At 38.8% G+C, this 19,532-nt stretch overlaps 1 protein-coding gene and 1 long non-coding RNA gene across 2 annotated transcripts in view; one reads left to right on the forward strand and one right to left on the reverse strand.

Annotated features, from left to right (window-relative positions):
- Positions 1-5,312, forward strand: part of LOC131512737 (uncharacterized) — a 42,066-nt gene extending 36,754 nt beyond the window's left edge. Inside the window, exon 4 of the long non-coding RNA XR_009262273.1 lies at positions 4,382-5,312. This is a non-coding gene — a long non-coding RNA (uncharacterized LOC131512737). The remainder of the gene's footprint in view (positions 1-4,381) is intronic.
- The window catches only part of CYYR1 (cysteine and tyrosine rich 1), a 112,624-nt gene extending 99,743 nt beyond the window's left edge, over positions 1-12,881 (reverse strand). The window contains exons 1-2 of the mRNA XM_058731807.1: positions 12,439-12,881; positions 6,305-6,407 (exon numbers count right to left, since the gene is read on the reverse strand). Coding sequence (XP_058587790.1) covers positions 6,305-6,407; positions 12,439-12,511 — 176 coding nt within the window. The 5' untranslated portion in view covers positions 12,512-12,881. The remainder of the gene's footprint in view (positions 1-6,304; positions 6,408-12,438) is intronic.
- Positions 12,882-19,532: the final 6,651 nt, after the last annotated feature.

Below are 19,532 nucleotides of genomic sequence, written 5' to 3' on the forward strand. Positions count from 1 at the left end.
AGGGATGCACTAATTTTTGTACGCTGAGCTTATATACGGCAATCTTGGTGAATTCTCATTCATTTTTATAGTCTGAAGAGTACAGGCAATCATACCATTAATAAATAACAACTTAGCTCCCCCCTATCCAATTCTTATCACCTCTTTTTAACTTGTCTTGTTAGTTACACTGACCAGGATGCTGAATAGAAGCCCTAGATGCCAGCTTGCCTTACAGATGGCTTTAAAGGGAAAGGTTATATATAATATCGTACCACTAAGTCTGGTGTTTGACATAGGGTTTTTTTGTTTTTTGGAGATTTTTCTTTTTTGAGAGATTTATAAGGTGAAGAGACTTTCCTCTGTATTCTTAGCTTGCTAAATCTTTTCTTTTAACTCCAAGTAAGCGATGCATTTTATCAATTGCTTTTCTTTTCGAGGTTAATCTTAGAATTACGCTCCTTCAAGAAGCTTTCCTAGAACCCTCAAACTGGACTAAAAGCTTCTCTTCCCTAATTCCACTGCATTTTGCACTTTCCCCAGTAGCTTAAACTATCTCTTTATAGGTCTATGCTCCCCAGTAGCTTATAAATAATTCAAGGGCAAGAACCATGTTTGGTTCAAGGCTCTATCCCCCAGAACCTGGTGTAGAACACAGAATCTCTCTCTACATATTTATAGACACAAATTCCTGAGAACATGTTCTAGAAACTTCATCCATTTCTTTCTAAACACAAATTATGTTTCTGACATTGAAGCTTAATTTACAGAGGCAATTACGATGAAATAGAATGTAAGACTTGACAGAGAAGAGTTTTAGATTTCTAGATGTTTATTGTATAAGCATCTTTATAAAATAACCCATAAAATAGAAATGTCTTCTGAGACACACTGACGTTATTCTTAATCAAACAAAATTTGTTACTACATTTGAAGCCAAATTCATATTTGTTTTAACATTATATTAATTATTTATCTTTGTGTCATACTAAAGGTAAGACCCTCCCCCCTCCCCCCACCAACTTTGGTTTGCTCAGTAAGCACCTTTCAGAGTTGTTTTTCTCATATCGAAGTACTAAGAATATTTTATTCTAATTACTTTAAACGATGTTCCCAATACCAAAGGGCCTTTCAAAATACATTATGTCCCAGTCAGTATTTGAAGAGCCCCACGTGTTTTATTCAGAACGTTCAGCTACTTAATGAGCATGCGCTTCAAATGCCATTTGAAAATATGAAACCTTTATCTTTTAGCTCGGTTTTGCTTTCGTGCGTAACATGGTTCTAAAATCACAGTGGTGATATTTATTAGCTGTCTTTGCAAAACTGTGGGCAATACCTCTTTCACATTTCATTGAGGAGAAAAGAAACTTAATCCCACCAGGATCTCCATTATTACTTCTCCCTCTTGATTTTTTTCCCCACGGGGATTTTGTGTTGGCCAGATGGTGCTCTGAGGAATCCCTCGGCAGAGCTGTATTTTACAGAGGCATACTGGAAAAGCAAATACCTATTTCTGAATAAAAGGATTAAATCTTACATCTTGTTATCGGGCTCACTAAGTCCATCCTAGGCATTATTGGGCTCCTATTCGACACCAGACAATACTTTTTTTTACTCACATAGCAGTTTCCCTTCACGTCCAGTAAAGTTTTTACTTTATTCCATTACTGACAGTAATTAGCCGCTCAAGTGCACCCTCTATCCCCTTGAATTCTTCCAATGCTAAAGAGTACTCTACAAACCACGTCTTTATGCTGGATCCTCTCCCTCAGGCATGTCAATTAAACTTCATCAGCAGCAAAAAATTGAAATATCCCTTTTCATATTCATCACGGATATTTATTTTTCACGGGGAAGAGTGGCTAAATGAAATGTTTGAGGATCATTTTGATGAGAAATTGTTTACTTCTTGAGTTGACCCAATTCTCATTTTCAAGCACAGTGAGGCTTTTAATCTTCAGGTAATTACCCTCATGATGACAAAAAGTCTCAAAAAGGGAGAAATAATTCCAAGGTCACGTATCCTGTCATAAGTTGTTCTAAATAGCGCAACATCTCAAAGTGTTTATTCCAAATCCTTTCTTTATGGCATAAATAAAATAATGTCCATTTGGTACCCTTCTCACCCATGTCCTTTGTCATAGTAGTACCTAAGAGTATGTCATTTCTATATAAAACCAGCTATCTTAATCAAGAAAAATAATACATTATTTTGTTTCAGTTTTGTTAAGCATGACCACTAAAAGTATGTGAACGTAAGGACCTATCTTTTGTCTTCCCTACTTATTCGTATGTTATATTTAAAGTTTAACCTTCCTTCTACAGCAACATTGAATAACATGGGTTTTCTCAAACTGACCGGTTCCATTCTTATATCTTTGCCTTCGCAAGTGACCGTCTCTCTCTGGAATGTACCTCCCTTTCTTGGCTGTCCATTTATATAAATATCTTTCAATACTCTGATCCAATTTCATGTTTATGAGACTTTCCCTAAACATTTCTTTCCAAACACTACACACAAAGACTTGGCTGTTTTCTCTCTTCCTGGCCCTCCAATAACACTTGATAGATTAATTCACTGAATCAGAATTAAATGTTCTTCACTTTCTTCTCTTATGAGATTGTGAGTTCCTAGAGGTCAAGGTATATCATTTATTCATCCTTGGATCCCAGAACCTAGCTCAGTACTGCTAGAGTAATTAATGAGCACTCAATATGTATTTGTAAATAACTGATTACATAGTATATGCTGACTTCTGTGAAAACATTCTTAAATTCTGGAAAATGGGACTATTTTTCTATATTGAACTTAGTACGTGTGACCATAATGATCAAAAATAAATATGCTATTTAAAATAGACTTACTGTGGTGATCATTTTGCAATATGTACAAATATTGAATCAATATGTTGCACACCTGAAACTAACATAATGTCATATGCCAACTATACTCCAATTAAAAAGTAGATATGCCATTTTAAAAGTTGAATTTTCAAAATTTTTCAGGAGACACATGTAAAATTAAAACTTCCTGACTGAAGGAGTGCCTGGGTGGCTCAGTCGGTTAAGCGTCCAACTCTTGATTTCAGCTCAGGTCACGATCTCATAGTTTGTGAGTTCAAGCCCTGTGTCAGGCTCTGTGCTGACAGTGTGGGCCTTGTTTGGAATTTTCTTTGCTTCTACCCCACCCATGTTCTCCCTCTCTCCCTCTCTCTGAAAATAAATAAATAAACTTAAAAAAATTCCTAACTGAAAAAAGAAAAAAAAATGTGGGGATGTCGAATCTAAATTTATTTGTCAAAATTAACTCATATTTAGAATGTAAAATGTCTAAAAACAAGGGACCTGAGTAACGTAAGTAAGCCTTTTCAACTAAAAGGTAAATTTAGCTCTTGGGATCTCTTTACAAATGAAGCTTAGTGGTTCATTTGTAAAACAGAAAAGGGAGTTGAAGGAAACAGAGTTAGGGCTGAACACTTCTCTCTGATTATTTTAGAGGGGCCTCAGCGATGAGGATTGACTGCACATTACCTTACTGATTTGTGAACAGTTTAGAATGACCCAGATTGTACTTTGCACTCTTTTTAGTTCATTTTAAGCTGAGCCAAGATAGCTTCTATTTTGAAAACATACAAAAATAGAAAGCAAATTATAACCAATTTATAAAATTAGCCATTTAGGATACATTACATCCCATTGTGTTTACAGCTTTCTTCTTTATTACTTTTCTAATAAGGACAAAGATTTAACTTTCTGTTAAGATGATTAAAATGATTTTAGCAAGAATGTGCCTGGATACTTGGAAGAGAAGAAGGTAGTTTATGTGTTCCAAAATAGCAATATTTGAAAACATGTGCATGAAAGAACTTTTGTAAGCATTCTTGGAATGATTTTGTTTCTATCTCCTTTCCCCCCACAACTTAAAAAAAAAAAAGCTTTGGGTGGAGTTAAGAACTCTTTTCAAATCTTAAACAATTACTGGAAATCCTGAAAATGTATTCTCCTTTATTCAGTGGGGGAAAACACTTTAAAGCTTCTCTTTTTTTTTTTTTTTTCTCCTGAGAATTGTTTACCAAAGGATTTACTTAATGGCTTCTATTTTGAACACAGAATTCAGTTATAACCGCCTGAAATATAATGCCATCTGTGTTTATATTCCCCCCAACTCAAAACACAATTCTTCTCTTCAAATATAACCAGTCCATGGCCCTAATAACCCGGACAAATAGATCAATTCCACTAACTCTTTACTTTAACCAAGGGTAAAATTAAAGAGTTACAATGCATACCATAAAAATGTAAATCTGAATGCCAATATAAAACATACAAAGCGCATCTGTAAATTTAAAATTTTTAAGTTCTGATTTTAGTAATTTTTTCTTCTCTCTGTATTTCCCAGGGTGCAGTTAGCTGTGAGGTGACAAATAAGGACACAACGCACACAGTAATGGATATTAGTGGATGGGACCAGGAGCCAGGGGACCAGAGAATCACGGAATCACTCTGAAGCTTGTTTCCTCAAATCTATACCACCTTCTGAGCCCACCTGCACATCTACCTGAAACACCAACAGCTGGCATGTGGAATCCACTGGAAAATGAAATTGGAATTTAGTAATTATGTATTTTAAATTATTTTAAATTGCAAAATTTTTTTTAATGTTTATTTATTTTCCAGAGAGAGAGAGAGAAAGACGGAGCGTGAACGGGGGAGGGCAGAGAGACAGAGGGAGACACAAAATCCGAAACAGGCTCCAGGCTCTGACCTGTCAGCATAAAGCCTGACACGGGGCTCGAACTCACAAACTGAACTCATGACCTGAGTTGGACGCACAACCGACTGAGCCACGCAGGCGCCCCTATTTTAAAGTACTTCAAGAGTGAGAAGTGACATACAAATGTGAAACATCCTTATATATTTATATTGAGCGTATTCTGAGCTGATTAATCCTGTAAATATCATTCTGACTGATCTCTAATATAAGAAGGAGACTTAAACCCTTTTTCAGCAAGACTTCCGGGAGAAAATGTCAAACATTTTATTTACAGTTTATTTTGCATTTCAAGAATGCTTAAATTCCGTTCATCAATCTTTATTATAGCCTGACAATTCTTAGAGCCATGTCAGACTTCAAGAGTATCCTGAAGTATGATTATTTTTGGCCTTATTCAGACAGTTATGATCTCCACTATCAGCCCCAACTTTGATTTTAGAAAGTGTATGTGGTGCCAGCTCTTCTGTCCTCAGGGAATGGAGAATGAGTTATCGTGATATTCACTTGAAAAATAAAAACTAAGGAGCTAGTCTAAAAGACTAGATCCTGGCTGTTATTTGAAAGCCACGTGTGATTTTTGACTCTGAAAAGTCTTACGTTCCTAATTTTCTAATTTCTTGACTTTAAGATCCATGTAGAAGAACAAAGAATTGCAAACCTTTCAGACATATAACTCCCGTTGCCCAGGGGCATCTCCAAAATTAATTCTCAATTTGTTATGGAGGAATGTTAAACACAGTCCATGTGTGTTTGTTTCACTCGTGTTTGTACTTGGTTACCACTGTATAGGGTTGATGCTTAGACTTTCTTGGGCTCTAAGCTTACTTCCCGAAGTTGTTTGACATACATTATATAGAAAATTGACATTTCATATCTTAACTGTTTTTATTCATAATGTCTCTCATCTACTGAATGAGATAGACAAATACATGGCAAAATACACCAGCCATAATTAAATGACAAATTCTAACTTACAAATCCTTCAACAAAGCAGACAAAACCATATAATTGACAATGTTAAAAAATGATCAATAATATGCATGTGGTGGACTAAAAACATTGTTATTATGGAACACAAATTAAGCATAAAAGAATACTTCTTAACCCTCTTCTAACAAAAGCAGCTTATGTTGCATATCACTTTGCATATTTTGTTAGATCATATAACACTGTAGATAGTGATGAGTGTTTAATATCTCCAGGGAAGGCTTTATGTCAATAACCACTCTTTGGGCACCCGTGTGGCTCGGTCAGTTGAGCGTCCCACCCTTGATTTCAGATCAGGTCACATCTAGTGTTTCATGTGATCAAGCGTTTCATGTGGTCTCAGCTCAGGTCACACGTAGCATTTCATGTAACAGTGTGGAGCCTGCTTGGGACGCCCCCCCACCCCCGCTCTTCTCCCTATCTCAAAATAAATAAATAAACTTAAAAAAAAATAACCCCTTTTAAAATTTCTTGCCCCTACCTATGTACCTTGGTACTTTGTGAACACGTAACTGAGGAATGGAAAGAGCATCAGTATTGCCGAACTTGACCAGTACTCACGAGAGGATATTCCCAATATAGGCGTAGTAGGAACAACAGTAGGGCGTGGCCCCATCGCAGCAGTAAGATCTGCAGTCTTTGCCACACTGAGCAAGGCAATCCTCTGCAAAAGAAACACCACACACGTCCTTTACAGTTCTGAAATCACAGCTTCATGAAAAGTATTCTATTTTATATCTCCATCGGTCAGCGACCACACTTCGGTGCATTTAGATATTCATTTTGCATACTCAGAATTCTAAAACATGAATAAGCATCTAAACTAGTCTTCCTTCCCTATTGGACGTAAATCCAGAAGAGGCAAAGACCATTCTGTTTTGAATTTCCTTCATCCAACACCATAACTGGTAGTTGGAAGTGCTGAATGGGACAACGGAAGGAGAAACGAATGATCCAACAGATCAGCCGTTCAATTTTGCAACAGAATTCTTATAACAATTTCGAAATGATAAAGTCTTTTGACTTGAGGGTCACATTAAGGTCATTTGATGGAATGTGTTATTGACGTGTATATTGTCAACTGGAGATACTTTTTAGATAATGTATGTTTTTATGACAATGCATTATATGTTACTCTTTCTGTACATTTTGTTTTACCCTCATAACGACAGTTTGCATACATATGGTAACACAAATGAGTCTGCATATCCTGTCAATTCATCTGGACTGGAAGATAATGGGTTAGTTGTAGGAAGGCGTTTCCGTAGATAACTATCTCGTGAATAATTAAGAATTTATTTAATGTTAGATTTAAGAATCAACAAGTTATGAAACAGCACTATGGGAAGGGAAAAAGGTGCTTTCTGAGTAGAAAGGACATGTTGGAGCTGATAAAACCGTCTTTTTTTATTCAATATGTCTTTTTTCTTCCATATGTTTTTGGCAAGGAAAATTAGACCCCAAATTTGAATAAAAATTGCCCTAGCTTTTAAAAATTCTTCGTGCCACCTAAATGATTTATGTTTAACAAGTTCAGATGATTATTTAATTACAACCACTGGTATAAATTATCATGGATATGTGAGTTTGAGGTACATGATTAGAAACGCACTAAATATAGTCTGGTAATTTAAGTTACATGTTCAAGAATCACAAAGGAATGGGGCGCCTGGGTGGCGCAGTCGGTTAAGCGTCCGACTTCAGCCAGGTCACGATCTCGCGGTCCGTGAGTTCGAGCCCCGCGTCGGGCTCTGGGCTGATGGCTCGGAGCCTGGAGCCTGTTTCCGATTCTGTGTCTCCCTCTCTCTCTGCCCCTCCCCCGTTCATGCTCTGTCTCTCTCTGTCCCAAAAATAAATTAAAAAAAAAAAAAAAGAATCACAAAGGAAGTCCTTTCCAACTCAATCCCTAGAGGTAATATCCACTATTATCTAAATTATGTAACACTTTTGCTTGTCTGTCAAACCATAACCGAAAAGTACAAGATGTTACATTATGTCTGTGTGTCCAGGTGATTGATTTATCCAGAAAGAAAAATTTAGATTAAAAAAAAATTAATGTATATTTATTTTTGAGAGAGAGAGAGAGAGAGAGAGAGAGAGGACAAGGTGGGAGGGGCAAAGAGAGAGGGAGACACAGAATCCGAAGCAGGCTCGAGGCTCTGAGCTGTCAGCACAGAGCCCAACACGGGGCTCGAACCCACAAGATGTGAGATCATGACCTGAGCCGAAGCTGGACGCTGAACCGACTGAGCCACCCAGGTGCCCCTAGATTTTGTTTTTAAATCACCTCCTTGACAGGATGATTCTTGACAAACGAATATCAGAAAGTAGCAAAGTTCATTGATCTTTTTCAATAATGCATGGCCTTTGCAGAACACGTGAAAACGTTCACCTTTTTTCCCCCTCCATTTTACTTCTACCCCATAAATTAATAAACCTTAATGTTTTCTTCTGAGATGAGGTAAGAAGAAAGGAGAGGAAGAAATAATTACTTTGTAAGATTCAGTAACTCTACTGAAAACCACTGCTAAATTTTGAAGACAGAAGCACAATCTAATGACCTACTGACAGGGTATGCTCTTTGCAGAGTGCATCACACTTTTTAAGGCTATTTATCTTCTCATTTTTCCCTATGAACTTCTATAGCTCTCATTTTTGGTGCTGTTTAGTTAATTTAAACATTTAGTTTAGTTAGTTGTCTCAAGAGGCTTAACAGGGATGTTTTGCTGCATGTTCTTTAAAGCCATTCGGAGAGTGGAAGAGCCGATGTCCCCATTTTTTCTGTGTGAGCAGGACAACCCATATGTAGGTAGCTTCATGGGGTGCCTTCGGAATGATGCCCTTTGATAGTGACATCTTATTAAACTCTCCATGAATATCAAAGGTTCAATTACTATTATTGTATTCCAGTTACTACTATTATAAGGACGTGGTGTTATCAAAATATTTTGAACCAATGTTACAGGAAACCAAGCCCAACATCTTGTAGCCAAGGAGCTGGATTATACCTGCAGCAAACATCAGGATCGTGTCACAAGTTGTTCCTTATTTTGATGGCATTTTCCAGCATTCCTGTCTACTTCCCAGAATTAAACAACTGACAAGGGCAGATGTAACAGTATGGCAAACAGATTCACAATCACAACATTCTCAAACCGAGGTTTTGACCACACGTCAAATCTTCTATGTTAGTTGCTCTCTCCAGTTTAGTGGAGAACAATTCTGTGAAAATTGGATTTGGAAGGCACCAGAGCATTTTCTCACTTGTAAGGAATGGAACATTCCAATTGTTTCAGAAGATAATTGATATTACCTCTAATATTCGAGTGAATATTCTTGAAAAGTAGCCAGTTCAAACTTTCTTCAGTGACTTGAATCAAAGGCATGATGTGGAAGAAGGTTCTCCAACCCTCACCCCCACCTCAAGGAATTCGTGGCACAGGAAAAGCGACATCTGGTTGCAAAGCACATGCTCAGAAATGGCTCTTGTAAGCTACAGCTGAGGATAAGGGAGGAAGGAAAGGGAGGGGACAGCAGTCACTGGCTGAGGCTGGGAAGGTAAAACCTTGGCCAAATCCTGTCTTTGTTGCCTGCGGTGGGAGTTGGATAACAGCATAAATGTCATCGGGTCTCTTTCCGAAGGTGGTTCCACAGCAAAACGTGATGCTATAGGCACAGAAACTTCGCCCGTACCTCCTTATCAAAGGGAGCATGAATTTAGTGCATCTGCTTTGGGGGAAAATAATTCAGGTTATAGGCGGTGCATCTGCATAGGTTTTTGTCCCATTAAAGCTGGAAATTTATTTAACAGGGTGTCTCAACTGTTAGATCGGCATTGTTTCCTCATCATCCCCCAGTCCTCACTTCCAGCCACATGTCTTAGTTCCAACCAAAATGAATTCTGTATCATTACAAATATATATCTCATGGTTTTTGCCTTTGTTCACATTATATCCTCCTCCATTTCCTTATGTCCAAGGCTTCCCTATCTAGTCCCCAAATTCCTCCTTAAATTCAATTTCTCTGAGCGATTACTTATTGGGCTCTTCTTATGGGCCAGGTATTTTGCCAGAATCTGAATATCATGCTGAACAAAACAGACATCATCTTCATGGAGCTTACTCTCCTAAGCCAGCTATGAGGTTCCCTCCTGTGAACAGTTCTGGCACATGACTGTAATTCGCCTATGACACAGCCTTTTATACATTATAATAGGCCTCCTTTATCTCCCAGATGAAACTCAGAGCAAGGCCTCTGTCCTGTATAACACTCAAAATGCCTCACTCAGTGAATATTGGGTAAATAAATAAGGCAAGCATAAAGGGATTTCTGAAGCAAAGAGTTCGGGAGTTAACACCAAAGAACACATTGGCTAAATATTCCTTATCAAAGATAGTAAGTTAATTTAGTATTATTGGCTTGTAGTTATTCTGTAGCTTTTGAGGGGGGTATGCCTAAGAAGAGAAGAAATGAACGCAGAAAAACTTTCTAAACTAACCAAACTTGTTGCCAGAAGGCTTTGCAGATTTCCTGAACCCTGGGGATTGTTCACCAAGCACAGGGTGGGGTGGGGGTGGAGGTGGGGTGGGCGTGGGGTGGGGGAACAGGACGAAAGGAAGGAAAAGCGTGTGCATTAGAAGCTTTCAGTTTACCACAGGGAATAAAATAGACAAAGAGTTGTTCAACGGTGTGCTTGAGTAAAGATGAGTGAGGTTTTGTTCTATTTTCTTATTTTTATTTTTGTTTTTGGATAAACAGAGGAGGTGAAAAGAATCATTGCTTCAAATGAACTAATGGGAAGATTTTAATATAAAACCAATAACGCAATTGTTTCTTTTAGCTTCGCAAATTCTGGAATACCCTTTAAGGTACAGAAATAAGCAAACGGGGGCGCCTGGGTGGCGCAGTCGGTTAAGCGTCCGACTTCAGCCAGGTCACGATCTCGCGGTCCGTGAGTTCGAGCCCCGAGTCAGGCTCTGGGCTGATGGCTCGGAGCCTGGAGCCTGTTTCCAATTCTGTGTCTCCCTCTCTCTCTGCCCCTCCCCCGTTCATGCTCTGTCTCTCTCTGTCCCAAAAATAAATTTTAAAAAAAAACGTTGAAAAAAAAAATTTAAAAAAAGAAATAAGCAAACGGATTACAATGCAGTTTCTCCTCATTAAGTGGGAAGGTCTTTTCCTACTTTGATGAATTTTTGCATTTGAAAGTCAGCATTCTCGGGGCGCCTGGGTGGCGCAGTCGGTTAAGCGTCCGACTTCAGCCAGGTCACGATCTCGCGGTCTGTGAGTTCGAGCCCCGCGTCAGGCTCTGGGCTGATGGCTCAGAGCCTGGAGCCTGTTTCCAATTCTGTGTCTCCCTCTCTCTCTGCCCCTCCCCCGTTCATGCTCTGTCTCTCTCTGTCCCAAAAATAAATTAAAAAAAAAAAAAAAAAGTTGAAAAAAAAAAGAAAGTCAGCATTTTCCTTGCAATAAAATATCTTTTCAATAACTTATAGACAGCCACTAATTCACATTTTAGTGTATAAATTGAAAATTTCTATAGAAGTTTGGGGAGTCATTTCTGGCAAGGTTGAATGAGAAGTTCAATTCTCTTGACGTTCACGTTCAATAATGTTGAAGAACCTCTCTTCATGTCAGTCGCAATCTTCGTTAAGTATCAAGAAATAAATCACAGTGCTACATAAATTTACTATTGCAAGGTCACAGGTAAGCCTGTGATTTTTTTGTTTTTTGTCCTAGGACGCGAGAGACATGAAAACATTTTACAAAGAACTTTGCTTTCAGCTTGTCTTGTGAATAGAAAGCAAATGCAAAACCACATGTGTAATTAATTTTCTACATGAATAACCAGTGAAAAGCCATTTTGAGTTCCACATCAATCATGAAACAAGAAAACCGCTTTGCTCCATCAATTATTAGCAATTCTCAGGAAGAATAATTAGGAGGAGGGAAATGAAATTCCTTTCACCTATAAACAGTGCTTCACGAAATCGATGAAAACAGGATTAGACTCTGGGTGAATTTACGCCTCCCGAAAACCTCCTATTTGAACTCAAAGCATCCAATTATCCAGACTATCACACTTGAGAATCATCTTCTAAAGTGAAAAAAACAAAACAAAAAACCCGATGGTCTAAGGCTTCACATTTCGAAATACTCAGAATGTGGGGGTAGCAAGGAGAGGAGATAGACTACCTTGAACAAGGAGAGGAGATAACTACCTTGAAATGGAAAAGTCACCACATTAGTTCATGTTAAAACTTCAGCAAATACCTCTAAATCTTGGGTACTTTTTTAAAAAAAATGCTTTTCTCCCACCCCTCAGTCTCTGCCCTCAACCCCCAGATTCCTGAGTCGTGGACAGGATCAATGGAACGCTATCCAGAGAGTGAAATCCTCTAAATACGCGTTTGGGATTTTTAAATTGGACTGGGAGTTTTAAATTGCTTGCAGAGAGAGAAGGGAGGAGGAAAGGGGAAAGGGAAAGTTAAAGAAAAGGAGCAAAACAAAACAAAACCTCGGGGGAGGTCGAGCCGAGGGTCGCAGCACGCCGCTTCCCTGGCTGCCCGGCGGGGACCACCCCGTCTCGGCTCTCCCACCAGGGTCCCCGTGCCTCCCGCCCAACCCGCGTGGCCAGAGGGCGACCCGAGCTCAGTCCCAAGTCTCGTTCCCCTCTCCCGCCGCCCCAGGCCACTGACCTGCGTAGACAAAGAGCAGGACCAGCTTCGGAAGCAAGATTCCTGGACCCCCGGGCAGCCTCAGCGCGTCCATCCAAGCCGGTGGCCGGAGGTTGCGCGCCAGGACAGACGGACAGACGCACAGACTGGAGAGAGGGCTGATGGGGGGGGAGAAGGGAGAGCCCGGGCCGCGGAGGAGCCGGAGCGCGGTCAGAGGGAGAGGGCAGCGCTCCCGAGAGGGGGGTCGCGCGGGGACCGGGCCATTGCCCTGAGCGTCTTCGAGGGGAGCCCGGCCGGGGCGCGCGGGGCTGCGCTGGGGCCGAGGTCTCTTTGTCTCTGCCCGCGGCGCTCAGGCGGCAGGCGAGGCAGCCGCTCCGGCGTCCTGGGCCACCCGGGCTCACATTTCATCTCCGCGGGTGGCACCGACGTGGGGCTGGGGGCGGGGGTGGCCCCGACTCCTCCCCACCCTCGGGTTCTTCCTTCTGTGGCTTGAGTCCTGGAGCAAGAGGGAACTTCTTCCAACCCGGTGCTCTGGCAGCTGCTCTTTTGAATTCCAGCCCTGCCGCTCCAATTTTTCCTTTGGAGGCAATAGGTGAAGAAGAATCTAACTTTTCACCTTTCAACAAAGGTAGGGCAGTCTCAGGGTTGAAGGTTCTGGACAAAGGAGGCCACTAAGGAAAGCCCAGAAGAATTGGAAAGTCAGAGGCAGTGTGTAGCTTCTCTGCTGAGAGCTGATAAAATGTTTATTTGTTAAACACCTAAAGCATTGTTAGTAAAGTGGAAAACACAACAAGAATGTACACTGTCATCGCTATTAGTTGATGCTGTTCTGGAGTTACTGGCCTATGCAATTAGGCAAGAGAAAGAAAAAAGTTATAAAAATTGGAAGCAAAAATTACCACGGGCAAATGATATGCTTGTATATGTGGAAAATCAGACAGAATCAACTATACAGCTCTTAAATAGAGTTACAGAGACTCAATCATTTTCTTTCATGCAAATTAGAATCGATTAGAAAGTTCTGTTTTAGGCATGAAAGAAAAAAAAAGCATGAGTAAGTGAATAAAGATAATTCTCTTTATTTATTAAAGAAATTCAAAAGAGTGATGAATGGGATAAGCCTCAACAGAAAATAACCATATTATAACATCACAATGATTGAAACAGTTTTCATTAACACTAGAATAGATAGGCTTAATGGAACAGACTGGAGAATCCAAAAATAGAGATACATAAGCATAGAAATTAAATTTATAGTTTTAAAAAAGATACTTTTAAAGCAGAAGAGGAAATGATGGGTTACTCAGTGAATAGTGCTGGGGCCTTAAGTAAGCGTCTGTGGATTCTTATCTCCTTTCATCAAACAGTAGCATACGAATCAAGTATTTAAACTTGAAGATACAATTATAAAAATATTGGATAAAAAATGGAAAGATGACATGTAAATAATTATGGAAAGCTTTTCTAAGCATTATATGATCGCAGAAGTCATAAAAGAAACAAATTGACCAATTTGACTCCATAAGAAATAAAACTGTCTGTATATGACAAGCCACACATTTAACTGGGAAAAATATTTACAATGCATAGGATAGGTAAAGTCCTGATCTCCTTAATATGTATGGAACTTCAAAATCAATAAGGAAGGGGCACCTGGGTGGCTCAGTCGGTTAAATGTCCGACTTCGGCTCAGGTCATGATCTTGCAGTTTGTGAGTTCAAGCCCCGCGTCGGGCTCTGTGCTGACAGCTCAGAGCCCAGAGCCTGCTTCAGATTCTGTGTCTCCCCCTCTCTCTGCCCCTCCCGTGCTCATGCTCTGTCTCTCTGTCTCTCAATAATGAATAAACATTAAAAAATTTAAAAAATCAATAAGGAAAAGAAAACCAATAGAAAATTGAGCAGGAATATTAATAGATTGATCTACCTATCTATCTATCTAGGTCTTCTAGTCTTCTAAACATCCTAACTCCCCAAAAAGAAATGAAAGTGAAAACCAAAATGACAGTGAGACATCATTCTTTCATATATCAGATCAACCAAATAAATAAATAAATAAATAAATAAATAAAATAAAATAAAATAAAATAAAAAATAAAAACCAACAACCCAACTTTTAAGAACAATGTGGCAATATGTATCAAAATTCAAATACACATTCAGTTTAATGCAGTTTGTCCTCCTCTAGGAGGTTAGTCCTATCAATATGCTGCTGCTTTGGTGTAAGAAGATGGGACGAAAAACCACCTTCAAAATAAATATAACTGGAGAGCCCTAGCAGGCTGTATGCTTCAGTGAAGGCCTAGCCATCCACATGGCCAATAAGAAGCCCGGTCAATTGCTCCTCTCTCTCGGTTCCAACAGCTGATCTATCACACAGTTTTCCTGATGGTGCGCCCAAACAACATTCAAATATATTTGCATTTTGCCTTCTATCTCTGCTCTAAGCTAGGCGCTTAGAGTCTCCATTACAACCAGTCTCCCTGCCTCCAAGGATATCCTCCAGACTGAAACTAGAATATTTCTTCTTAAGTTAGAGATTTCATCACATTCACTCACTGGTTTAAAACCCAGTGCATTCGTTTTGCTCTTGGGTTAAAATCCAGACATTTAATCCATGGTTTTTGAGAAACTTTATCAGTGGGTTCTGTTGTTCTTAACCTGATCTCAACATTCTGCTGGGGAACACAATTGCTAAGTAGCTGGGAGAATTTGTAAATAACTGGAGGAAGTCTCAGGTATATAGGATTCTACGTCCTAAAAGAAGAAGATACACATGTAAGTGAGTATTTGCAAAGCTGGAGAAGGATATTGAAGGTTTTTGGAATGGAAAGATGCTTTCCTCGGCAGATAACACTGGATGCAGAACCCTAGGACTGGGGTGGTGGGGACAGGCATCTGGAGATGAAGGGCAAGACTGCTCCCACCCAGTTGTTGGCCAGTGGCAAGTGGAATATGTTGATCCCAGCTTGCTTTGGAGAACAGAGAACATTTTCCTCATACATGTCAATAGAAAAGGCCAAGCAGGCTTGCCTGCTGGTTTGCCATTGCAAAAGATGGTCCACCTTAAAGTACTCAGGTGCTTTAGTTGCAAAATATGTATGTATATATGTATGTACATGCCTACACAAATCTATATGAAATGAAAACCCTTAAAACACAGCATTAGAGGGAAGAAAAGAGTTTCTGGAAATTAAAATAAAACTTGACTTGGAATTTTTAAAATATCACAGAAAAATTACAAAATTGTCACAGATTAAAAAAAAAAAAACAACTTAGGCTGTTAGAGGGGATAGGCTCAAGGAGAGGGCATATTTCCTAACAGAAAAATATGCAAAGAAATACAAACCATGAATAAAAATATTAAAAATGCTACAGCATCGAGAAGAGACCAAATATGAAAATAATATGCAAGCTAGATGCAGTTTTAAAAGAAAAAAAAATGAAGAAACAAATATTAGATTATTGTTTAAAATTCCAAGCTATAATAAAATTTGAATTTTCAAATTGAAAATGGTGAGTTCCAGGAAACCTTTTTTAAAAGAGAAATGCATATATACATGTCCTAGAGACCTATTTGAACTAGCATTAACTTAAAATAATATAAATTTTTCTACATAATAAAATAAGTTTGCTTAGAAAAAGCATCCGACATCAGACTTCTCATTTGCAACCTTAGAATTTAAGAGAGCAAAAACATTTCTGTACATTTGAAAGATAAAGACAATAGCCCAAGAATCCTATTTCCAAATCAGATTCCATTAACATTTGAGTTTGTTAACATGTTTATAACAGTATTTATAATAACTTTAAAACATGATAAAGAGCTTACATGTCCAGTTAAGTGAATTAGGATACATCCATATTATGGATTAATATCCAACACTTTAAGATAATGGGGGAAAGTCCTTGAGATATATAGTTAAGACGAAAAATGGGAAAGGAAAGTATCCAAGGGAAGTAATCCATGGATAAACATGTTGTGCTGTATATTCATCCAGTGAAACACAACTTGGCAGTAAAAACAAGTTTGAAGAATATGGAACACATTGGATGAATCTCTGGATGAATATGCTGAGCAAAGAAGCCAGACACAAACAAATTACTGTATAACATTGTTTGCATGATATTGTAGAAAAGGCAAAATTGATCTATAATGACAGAAAGCAGATTAATGACTGCCCTGGAATGGGGGTAGGAATAGAAGTTTTATTGCAGAGTCTCATGAGGGAACGTTTGGGGGTGATGGCAAAGTTCTATATCTTAATAATGGTGGCCATCACCCAGATGCATACATGTGCTGAAGTCATGGAAATGCACATTAACAGTACACTTAAAATATGCATGTTCTGGAGTATGTAAATTATGCCTCAAGGAAGTTGATTTTTTAAAAGCTATTGCTAATACATACATGGGAGATAAGAGTACACACAAATTTGTAAAAATAGCTATTTTTTGACTGTTAGAATTCTAATTAATTGTTATTTAATAATTCCCCCTGAATCTTCACTATAGCTATACATAGCTCATAGCATATAATAAATACTAGCTTTAAAAAATGGTATCCAGGGGCACCTGGGGGACTCAGTCGGTTAAGTGTCCGACTCTTGGTTACGGCTCAGGTCATGATCTCATGGTTCATGAATTCAAGCTCCGTATCGGGCTCCATGCTGACAGTACAGGGCCTGCTTTGGATTCTCTCTTTCCCGTTCTCTCTGCCCCTCCCCTGCTTGCATGTGAATGTGCTCTCTCTCTCTCTCTCTCTCTCTCAAAATAAATAAATAAATAAATAAATAAACAAACAAACAAACTTTAAAAAAAAGATGGCATCCATTTTTGCAATATTACATTATTAAACTCATGTCTATGGAGAATAATAATACAGAAAAATGCTCATAGTCTTTCTAAGGAAGAAACAAAATTGTATTTCCTTTGAGATACTAATTTAGGGAACACATAGATAGATACATACTTCTTTATTCTTGCTTACGGTTTCCATATATCTTACAATAGGCGTGTATTATTTTATAGTGAAAAAAATGGGTTTTTAAATAAAATCTTTTAGTCTGGTCATGTCATTTAGAGTGGATATTTCCTAACAATATGAAAGCTTTTACATACTATCGCATTTTGAAAATTGAACAGTTTTATCTCTGAAGATATTTTAATTCCTGCCATAGTTCTGAAACTTTAAGAACTTTAAATTTGTTCTTTAGTGGGCTTTCTGAAACTTTGAGAACTTTAAGAAACTTTAAGATGTATATTTAGCAATGAGCATTTATTATGTATCATGTGTAATTTGATGTTGTTGGATTTATATTATAGTTCTGCCTTTGGATGATGCATAAGCCAACATTTCAAACGTCTGAAGATGATTAAAAAGCTATAGGTGACATATGAGAGGTGGGTAATGTTAACCTATAGTATTATTTAGAACCAGAGAGTTAGAAGAGAACAGGATTTCACAGATTGTCCAGGTCTGTTTCTGAGGCCCAGCAGTTCCCATGGGGAGAGGTCGTATATCAGATTTTGGTAATGATATGATAGAATATATCTGAGTTTCATGATGGTTCCCTTTGAGTTCTTCTGACACATACTTTCTTTCTTCAGATAATATATTTCACCATAGAGTCAGATCAGTGTAACTCCTTGCAATTAGTTACTCATTAATAAGTAAAAAAAAAAGGGGGTACATTTAGGGTTCTACTTGTATCTGGTCTTTATCTTCATTAGAAGATGTGTGGATGCCAAGAAAAGCAAGACTCATACAAAGGCAAAAAAATCTAGAAGAAAGCAAGCAGGGGGGAAGAAAAAGAGAGAAGAAAGGAGATAACCTAAAATATGGCACTCAGAGTACGGGAAGAGTATTGGATGCTTACTTTGTGTCAGAACCGTTTCTAAGTTCTTTAACACTGTAATTACTCTCAGCCTCTTGATGAAGTGGATGCAATTATTATCACCCTTGTTGTAGGAGCAGAGTTATTGAGACCCTGCACGAATAAATAACTTTGCCCAAGGTCACACAGCAAGGAGTGGTGCCCTGAAAATGTAACTTCAGAGCAGAGCTCCTACCCTTTACCACAGGGGCTACACCGTCTTTCAAAACGAATAGCTTGTTTGGTTTGGGGGAAGTTTAAGATTCCCCTTTGGACCATATCAAAAACAAGAGACAAAGTACTTCCAGATGAGCTCTCTCAACAGCAATTATTACAGTTAGCTTCAATAACTAGGTCTCATTTAATCAACCCAACGATCCTAAAATAAATTGTATTACTATAATCACTATAGTTTAGAAGTATAGTTCTGAAAGCTTTAGTGGGCTTCAGAAATACCTGCAGGTCTGTTAAAACACAGATCTTTAAACCTATCCCTGATTCACACTAGGTTTAGGCACACCACCCTTTAGAAGTCTTCATCTGTATGTCTCCTAAGGATATTTGACGGGCATCTCATAATTAAAAGTGGGTTTTGAGTTTGTGGGGGTCCTCACTCAATATGGCTATATCAGCTTTTCCAAGGAAATTTGGGAGAGAGTTCACGTAATAACCATATGCTTTGAAATATTAATTTAGTTTAAAAAGTCTGTCTATAGGGAAGTAAGTTCACTGAATAATACATCTTGGAAATCACTCCGTATCAGTTCATAGGGTTTGTCTTCATTCATTTTTTATTGCTCCAGGATTTCTGGGAAGATGGCGAAGTAGGAGGATCCTACGCTCACCTCGTCCCATGGATGCCCCTAGACGACAGCCACATCAGTGCACCCAACCCAGAAGATCACAGAGAGGAGGCCACATCAAAAGGATGAGAGGGGTGGAGACATGATCAGGAACTAAACGCCTAGGGAGATTAACCAACCCCACAAACCTAAGGAGGGGAGAGGAGTAGACCCACACCAGGCACCCCAGGCATGGGGGACCCACATGGGAAGATGAGTCTTCATAACATTTGGCTTTGAAAATCAGTGGCGCTTAACTTTGCAAGTTTTTATAACCAGCAGGCTTACCATCAGGAACTTTAGAAATTCAGTGGGCAGGAGAAAATCTGGGGGGGTGGGATGGGAAACAGTCCCCTGCCCTTAAAGAGCCAGCATAGCAAACAACCTGCTATGAACAGCAT

This window comes from Neofelis nebulosa, chromosome 5 (assembly GCF_028018385.1).
Source record: "Neofelis nebulosa isolate mNeoNeb1 chromosome 5, mNeoNeb1.pri, whole genome shotgun sequence".
Taxonomy (NCBI): domain Eukaryota; kingdom Metazoa; phylum Chordata; class Mammalia; order Carnivora; family Felidae; genus Neofelis; species Neofelis nebulosa.